The 9,158-nt window shown below is 46.2% G+C and overlaps 1 protein-coding gene across 1 annotated transcript in view; it reads left to right on the top strand.

Moving 5' to 3' along the window:
• Nucleotides 1–5,632: 5,632 nt before the first annotated feature.
• SARS (seryl-tRNA synthetase) overlaps nucleotides 5,633–9,158 on the top strand; it is a 31,572-nt gene continuing 28,046 nt past the window's right edge. The window contains exon 1 of the mRNA XM_011968725.1: nucleotides 5,633–5,853. Within this exon, the coding sequence (XP_011824115.1) occupies nucleotides 5,718–5,853 (136 nt within the window). The 5' untranslated portion in view covers nucleotides 5,633–5,717. The remainder of the gene's footprint in view (nucleotides 5,854–9,158) is intronic.

Genomic DNA, 9,158 nt, shown 5'->3' with positions numbered 1-9,158 from the left:
CAGCTTGGTCTCGTCTCAGGATCAGCAGGTTTGGATGATCTGCGTCCTGCTGGCTGGTCCACTTGTCCTGAGCTGCCGGTGTTAGCTGACTGTGATGGATCCAAGACACAACACCTGCAACTTTAACAGCAGTGGGAGTGGACGAGGTTACAGTATAGGGCCCATCTTACATGGGTCCTAGAAAAATTAGAGTTTACTTTAAACAGAGTCACTAGATTTAAGGGGGTGTCAGGCTTATAGGCATTTTCATTTATTTAATTATGAACACTTTGTATGGCTATTTTTAAAGCCTGCATTTGCTTTCTCAAGGTTAATTTCTTTAGTTTCTGGAGGTCACCTTTAATTTGACCTATGATTTGGGGGTGGCCGACCGAACAAAATCTTATAGGGCAAATACATAATTTGTTTGGTGGGGGTGCACCTGACTCAGAGTAGGACCATAGGCAAAAACCTGATTTTATCTTAAATAAGCAAACAAGCACTAGCATGTACCGATAGTCTCCAGCATGGGGCAGTTCTATAAAGTCTATAAGCAAGTTTTCACAAGGTATGGCTTTTTTTTTTACTGTTTAAGTTTCTTAGAGGAGGGGTTCTTCTCCGCCCCTGCTGCACCGCCCCGCCACCTCCCCTGGCCCTTTGTAACTCTATCTAGTGGCTTAGCCTTCAGTGAGACATTGGAATTCAGATACGGCAGAATCTTGCTGCTTTTAACTTCTAATGTGACCATGGGCTCCTGGGAGCCTAATGAGAAGGTCGGTAGTCTGTCCTAGTCTTTACATTCTTCAGCTCCTGTCAGATCAGTATTTAGTTCCTCCAAGGTGTGGCAGCCCTTGGCCAATGGCCTCTTTGTCTTGTGGCCTTGGCCATTTCCTTTATTGCCTTTTTGAACATTTACCCTTCTAGTGTTCTTTCTTTTTGCATCTCGCACGATAATCTCTCTCTTGCCTTACCCGGCTCTTGAATCTTTGCCTAACTTGACTTCTTTCATATCTACATCCATGTCCACCGTCCACGTCCTCTCACATTGCTAATTTCTCTTTTTTTACACTTACTCTTAGTCTGTCTTTTTCTCTTTTCCCGTCTTTCCCAGTTTTGTTCCTTGGTTACAGTTAACATACACCTTGGTGGCCACTTTTCTAGACTAGGTGGTATTCATGTCTGCAGCTTCCGCTTGATGTTACTATGGGCTTGCTTTACAAATGAAGTATTCACTATATACTGATTTTCAGCAGCCTCAGGGTTAAATGGGGTGTAAAGCCAGAATGCTTTATAGAGTCTCTTATAAAACTGACTTAGGTTTTTGTCAGCTCCTTGAAGCATTTCTGAAATCTTTTTTTATATTACTTGCTTTTTTCTACTAACTCTTAGCCTCTGCAGAATTGCTTCTCCGTATCTCTGCAAACGCTGAAGCTGAGTTGCATTCTCTGGGTCTTTTTTTCCCTTTTTCCTAGAGTTTACCAAGCTCTTTTCTTTATATAATTTTCCATGCACTTGGAGGGCTAAACAGGCATACCGAGAGTCAGTGTAAATGTTTACACTCTTACCTTCACTGAGTTCTAAGGCCCGAATTAAAGCAATGAGCTCAGCTTAATGACAGTGTGCAGGGTTACCACCGCATACTCTGCACATCTCTCTCCTTGCGGGTTGATGAAGCTGTTCCCGTCCACGTATAGCTCCTAGTCTACTGATGCCCAAGGCTGGTCCCGGAGGTCAGATCTGCTAGAGTAAACTTGAATCCAACACCTCTACACAGTCATGCTCGACAGGGCTCTAGCTGCCGAGAGCAAGGTGGTGGATTCAGGGTGTTTCCAGTTTAGTAGATCAGTGGTTGAAAAGGGCTGATAGATGAAAGTCTGTTGCCCCCCCAAGATGTGGGCCTGGTCATTGTAATAGACAGGTCCTCATCTCCCTGAGAGGCATTTGCATAGCTCAAGCAAGACCAGATCTGAGAAGGCCCACTTGACTATCTTGACTTCCTTCTTTGGCCTCTCCAGGTTCCGATTCTCCCCTTCGAGGTGAGACCTGGGGTGTGTTAGCTCCTAAATCTCGTTTCTGAGGGGGCTATTGGCCTCGGTAAAGCGGGGTAGGCTGGGACGTATGGAGAAAGAATTTCTATGATCTCTGGCGGCTCCTGCAAAACTGGTTTCTCTTGCTGTTTCTGGGACTCCCTTTTTAACTCTGTGTCTGCCGGCGAAGCTGCTCTTACTTTTACTTTTGGTTTTTTTGCAATAAGCTGTTAAATAGGGCTAAATTTTTGCTGGTTTTGTCTATATTATATTTAACCATGAGTCAATATAAAGGAATTTGATCTAGGTACACTGGCTGTCCTCCGAGCCCTGTCACCACCTTAAATACATGGCCAGTTGTTCCTTGTCTATAGTTCCTTCCACGGACCATCCAACACCAAAAGAGGGCAGCTCTAATTCACACAGAGATCTTAACCTCTAAGGGGTTAACTTAACTCCATAATCTCCTGCAAAACCTTTCTTAAGGTTCTGTAACATGCATTTTAATAGGGTAAGTTTTGATGATTGGATGACTTTCCTTTTATTTTTTTGAAATTTTTCTTTTTGAAATGTTTTAACACAGTAACTAGCGGAGTGGGCTTACTTTGTGTCTGACCTATTTTTCTCTCGACACAAAACAACATTCACAATACAGGAAGGAAAGGTTAAAAGGTCACTCACTCGTCTAATTTACACTAAATCAAAATCAAAACTAAAACCAGTGTTGTTAAAGGCACACCTGTTCGTCAAGCAATTTAAGCCAAGTCAAAATCAGAACCAAAACCGAAATGCCAATAAACGCACGCCTGTTTATCAAGCAATTCAAGTCAAGTCAAAATCAAAACAGAAACCAAAGTATCAAGCAATTAATTCAAGTCAAGTCAAAAACCAAAACCAAAGTATCAAGCAATGAATTCAAGTCAAGTCAAAAACAAAAACCAAACCGCCAGTACAGGCACACCGTGGGTGATCAGGCCACGTTCCACTCAAGTGGAGTGGGCAAGTTCCAAAGACCAGTCTTACCAAGTTTCAGCTGTCCGGACTTAAAGTGCCAGTTCCTTCCCGGTGTTCAGCCACTGTGTTGGTCCTCCACGGGAGCCTGCTGTGCACTGCTCTGACGAGGCGTTCCACCAGAGAAATGCCTACCCAGGAGCGCTCTCAGGATCCGCATCGCTCAATCTGGCCAGAGTCCCCCGCAGGGCTGCTCTACAGGGCAGGCATAAGCTGCCTAAGGGGCTGCCTCGACCATCCGTTAATCACCTCGCTTCCCAATCAGGGAACCAAGAAATGCAGCAGGAGGAGCCGCAAACAAAGCTTCTCAGACACCGGATTTCAGAAGGAAGAGGTTTTTTATTCAGTGGGGAGCGTCGGCAGACTCGCGTCTTAAGAGCCGAGCTCCCGGAAAAAGAAATACTTGGCCTTTTTAAAGGCTTACAACTTTAAGGGGTCCACGTGAAAGGGTCGTGATAAATCGAGCAAGCGTGGGAAACGTGACTGGGGCCTACATGCATCAACTAACAGAACAAAAAGTTTTACAATGCTTTTTTTCATACAGTGCCTGGGATTTACAGATAACACAAGTAGTTTAGGTCAGGGGTTGATGTTATTGTTATCACTTTTTTTAACTCCTAGGGCCAGATGGTGGTGCCAAGGTTGTCTGGCTATTTATTTTACTTTTGTTTCTCTCTCTTTCCTCCTGTCTTGTGAACTAGGCAAGTTGTGGGGAGGAGAGCAGCAGGATTAGTAGTGGTCTCCTTCCTTAGAGGTTGTGTCAGATTCTATGGTGTAAGGGCTTGATCCCACTAGACTGCCCCTCTTCAGATGCCAGCTGCAAGTAGTAGATTTCACCTACACTTCTTACTCAGCAGCTATAAACTGGGGCTCCCACTACCCCCTCCTTTGGTCTGATTGATTTGCTGAGAAGGCTCACAGACCTCCAGGAAACATTTACCAGTTTATTATAAAGAATAGTACAAAGGGTACAAATGAACAGCCAGATGAAGAGATGGATAGGGCAAGGTGTCAGGGGTGCAGAGCTTCCATGCCCTCTCTGGGCAATACACCCTCCTGGCATCTCCACGTGTTCAGCAACCCTGAAGCTCATCAAATCTTGTTGTTCGCGTGTTTACAGAGTTTGATGTCCAGCCCCTCCCCTCCCCCTTTTCTGGAGGTTGAAGGGTGGGGATGAAAGTTCCAATCCTCCAATCACTTGGTTTCTCTGGTGACTGGCCCCATCCTGAGGTTATCTAGGGCCCCTATCCTAAATCACCTCTTATTATAAACTCAGGTGTTATTAAAGGGACTCATTATGAATAACCCAGGAAATTCAAGGGTTTTAGAGGGTTGAGTCAGGAATCAGGGACAAAGGCCAAATATATTTCATATTATAAATAATATGATAGTTAGCTATGTCACACCCTCATCTCAGGAGTCCACGACGGTGGTATAAGATCAAGAAGATCTTAGCACATCTAGCTCTGAGAAGGCATTGGGAGTGAGGCTTCAAAGTTTCTGCAAAGTGGAAGGATTGGGGGCAGGGGTGGGGTAACAGATCACCTGTTCCCAAATCCTTCAAATAATCTCTTCTTATCAGGGAGATTCTTTGGTAACTTTGGCTTCAATCAGCAACCAGAATATTTCATTGTAAAGGCCTGAACATTATAAAATTAAAGTTTGATACAAATTGTCCTTCAAGACGCTTTCAAATTGACCCAAGACATGACCTCAATACCTTATACTGCGTTCAAATCTGCCGTGTCCCTTTGGAAAAGTTTTCTCTTGTCTCTCTCTAAAAGACAACCGCATTTTCCCAAAGCTGTGCTCTTAAGAGTTGGTAAAGGGACGATTTGGTTTATTCAATAATCAGATTAAGAAAGTTATCCCATTTTTTGTTGTTGTTGTTGTTGTTGTTGTTGAGACAGAGTCTCGCTCTGTCGCCCAGGCTGGAGTGCAGTGGCCGGATCTCAGCTCACTGCAACCTCCGCCTCCCGGGTTCACGCCATTCTCCTGCCTCAGCCTCCCAAGTAGCTGGGACTACAGGCGCCCGCTACCTTGCCCGGCTAGTTTTTTGTATTTTTTAGTAGAGACGGGGTTTCACTGTGTTAGCCAGGATGGTCTCGATCTCCTGACCTCGTGATCCGCCCGTCTCAGCCTCCCAAAGTGCAGGGATTACAAGCTTGAGCCACCGCGCCCGGCCAAGTTACCCATTTCTAAGGCATCAGAGCACGAATCTTAAGCTGAGGTAGCCCTGGGACTACATATGCCATCCTCTTGTATCAAGATGGAGAAGACTGCGGAGGTTCGGGGAAAGAGCCCAGTAGAAGGACCCAACCTAGTGAGAGGAAAACAGGCATCTGGTGACGGCACCGGCCTCTAAGCTAGGGATGCAGGGACAGGCCTCTCTCTGCCTAGCCTGAGACAGGAGGAGGAAACTGAGGCATTCACACTTTTATGGGGCGATCACAGTTCCTGCAGAAGGGCAGAGCCGGGGCAAAGGAACCAGACGTAGAGTTCCACGCCTACCCACTTTCCCCTCCCCTCCCTCCGCGGCCCCGCCTCCAACAAGCCGCTTCCGGTCGAGAGGGGTCGCCGGCGGGCTGCAGCCGCGCCTGCGCAGGAAGGGCGGGTCAGCGCGCCGGCGCAGTGCCGCGGTCACAGGCTGAGTGCTGCGGCGCGATCCTCGCTTCCGTGAGAGTTGGCCCGGGAGGAAAGATGGTGCTGGATCTGGATTTGTTTCGGGTGGATAAAGGAGGGGACCCAGCCCTCATTCGAGAGACGCAGGAGAAGCGCTTCAAGGACCCGGGACTAGTGGACCAGCTGGTGAAGGCAGACAGCGAGTGGCGACGATGTAAGTACCGGCACAGGCGGGTTACCTCCTTGATCCTAAACCCAACTTTCTAAAATCCAGCCACCGCTCCTGAGGCCACAGCTTCCACCCTTCGTCAAACCCCCTCCCAAGGTGCGGTGGCTCCGAGGTTCTCCCCATCCGCAAAAACACAGCCTGGTAGCCGGGGTCGTCCCACTTTCTCCTCCACCCGGGCGGTGCGAGGTCCCTTCCACGCGTGCTCAGTTCCGTTCGTTGCCTGTGTGCGTACGCACGCCCATCGGGAGCTGTCAAACCTTCCTGCCCCGGGAGTTGCCAGAGCCTGCAATGGCGGGAGGTTGTGGGGCCGAGGCGGCTTTTCTATCACGAATCTTTGGTCGCCCCCAGTCTTTTTCTCATCTTCAGCAAGGCCAGAGTGGTTTTCCTTTGTTTTGATAGGATCAAAGGCTCCTTCCGGAAACGGTGTCACTTTTGCAACAGAGTAGATTCATTCCTTCCATATCGGAAGCATTTCGGGGCGTTGGAGGCCGCTCTTGGCCAAAAGAAATGACCCTGAAGCTTTTGGGAATGCCATCCGCTGACCTATGGGCATACTTTAAGAATCGGAAAAGTCTTTTCCGTGGTAGATCAGACGTGAGGGGAGTGGGGAGGCGAGAAAAAGATTGTAATGATTGAGGCTGTTTAATTGTGATTTGTGGACGTTTTCCTTTAAAGACATTGCTAGAACCTAGAACTGCCGGATCTTGGAGTCATGTCGAGCATCTTTCATGAAGCTGAATAAAATCATAGAACCCTCTGCCCATAAATCTCTGCCTATATTAACTGGAGTGGTCACTGGTTGGGCGGATGCTGTCAAGTACATGTGATTCGATTTGTCTGATGCAATAGGTCTGCAACCATCTGGGAGCTAGGTTGATGACAGTACACTGCAAAGGCAGCCGCTATCCAAGAGTGTGATGGATTTCTATTAGGAAAATTGATTTTCTCCTGTTTATAAGTGTAGCAGGACGAGCCGCAGACAAAACTCCTCAGACACTGGATTAAAGAAGGAAGAGGTTTTTTATTCGGCTGGGAGTGTCAGCAGACTCGCGTCTTAAGAGCCGAGCTCCCCGAAAAAGAAATACTTGGCCTTTCCAAAGGCTTACATCTTTAAGGGGTCCACGTGAAAGGGTAGTGATAAATCGAGCAAGCGTGGGAAACATGACTCTTGCCTACATGCATCAACTAACAGAACAAAAAGTTTTACAGTGCTTTTTTTTTCATACAGTGTCTGGGATTTACAGATAAGTAGTTTAGGTTAGGGATTGATGTTATTATTATTACTTTTTTTAACTCCTAGGGCCGGGTGGTGGTGCCAAGGTTGTCTGGCTATTTATCTTACTTTTGTTTCTTTCTCTCTTTCCTCCTGTCTTGGAAACTAGGCAAGGTGGGGGGAGGAGGGCAGCAGGAGTAGTAGTGGTCTCCTTCCTTATAAGGATCTTGGATGTCAAAAGAGTATTTGTTTAACTTGAGTTCTGTGCTGATTCTGTATGTCTTAGGCCCTCTATTGTAGTAGTTTGTGTGATTGTGAGATTCCACACTTGACCTAAAGTTTCGAGTTGCAATGGAATTTAATTTTGCCACATTTTTTGTTTAAGATAAAACTAGCATGAGCATTGTTCTACTGAATCTGAAGTCAGGAGTATCAGATTTTTGTGTCAGTCCAGCCCTTAGCCAGTGCTACATGACTTTGAATGTGTTAGCTAGTCTTTTGGGTATAATGCCCACATCTGAGGGATTTGTCCCTTCTCTGACAAGTAGGTAGGTGGTGAGTTCTTCAGGGACAAGGATTGAGTTTTATTCATCTGTATATCCCAGTTCTTAGGATATACATATACACATTTATACATAAAATCCCAGTACCTGGCACTGTACCTGGTCCTTGGTAAGGCCTTGATAAAGGTTTGTTGGAGGCGTGAATATTTTCTGTGTTCAGGGCACTTTACATTCTTTATGAAAAGCAGTTTACGTAGTTTATTTTCTTTTTTAAAAAAACTTAATCCCAAATGTGAAGTCGTTTCTCTTTTTTTTGTTTTGTTTTGTTTTGTTTTGTTTTTGAGATGGAGTCTGTCATTGTTGCCCAGAGTGGAGTGCAGTGGCACCATTTCAGCTCAGTGCAACCTCCATCTCCTGGTTTCAAGAGATTCTCATGCCTCAGCCTCCAAGTAGCTGGGACTACAGGTGTGCACCACCACACCCAGCTAATTTTCATATTTTTTTTTAGTTGAGATGGGGTTTCACCATGTTGGCTAGGCTGGACTCTAACCCCTGACCTCAAGTGATCGCCCACCTCAGCCTCCCAAAGAGCTGGGATTACAGGTGTGAGCCACCATGCTGGGCCAGTAGTTTATTTCCAAATGCATCTATTAATTTGATTCTTTTCTATTTGACAAACCTTTCCAATGTTCTCTTTGTATCCAAATGGAATTTATGTTTTTTCCCAAGTTCCCAACTGCCCAAGGTGGACACTAACAGATTCATATCAAGGTTTTTTGACACCTTAAACTTCAGATCAGAGGATGGAGTTCTTCTCTCATTGGCTGGAACAAGGGCTTATAACCAAGGCCACATTAAGAACTCAGATCATGCTCCCTAATTGAGGACACATAGCAAGCTTCACCAAGCCCTCTACTACAACTGTACCAGTTTGTCTTCCTGTAGACTTATAAGGTACACTAGGGTTCCTTGGAGAACAGAGGAGTCCAGTATAACTTGGAGTCATAATACCGCATTGGAACTTACAACTCTTCCAACTCCAGGGATTTGAACTGTGATTTCTTCTTTTTAATTCAGTGTAGCATAATGATCCTACACTTGGGCATAGTTGTCTTGGCCCCACTCCCGAAGCAGCTAGATTTCCATGTATCTGGAAGTCTGCTGCAAACCAGAAGAATTTTATCCTCCCTCAAAAAGCTCTATCCTAGTTGGGTTTTTGTTGTTGTTGTTGTTGTTTTTACTATAAATTGAAAATTGAAGTTGTTGTTTCCTATCTTTTTTTTTCTTTTTTGAGACAGAGTCTCGCTCTGTCGCCCAGGCTGGAGTGCAGTGGCGCAATCTTGGCTCACTGCAAGCTCCACCTCCTGGGTTCACGCCATTCTCCTGCCTCAGCCTCCCGAGGAGCTGGGACTACAGGCGCCTGCCACCGCGCCCAGCTTATTTTTTGTATTTTTTAGTAGAGATGGGGTTTCACTGTCACTGTGTTAGCCAGGATGGTCTCGATCTCCTGACCTTGTGATTCGCCCGCCTCGGCCTCCCAAAGTGCTGGGATTACAGGCGTGAGCCACCATGCC

Source organism: Mandrillus leucophaeus, unplaced genomic scaffold (assembly GCF_000951045.1).
Source record: "Mandrillus leucophaeus isolate KB7577 unplaced genomic scaffold, Mleu.le_1.0 Scaffold857, whole genome shotgun sequence".
NCBI lineage: Eukaryota > Metazoa > Chordata > Mammalia > Primates > Cercopithecidae > Mandrillus > Mandrillus leucophaeus.
The sequence above is the reverse complement of the archived record's forward strand: the minus strand, read 5'-3'. Positions and strand labels throughout refer to the sequence as shown.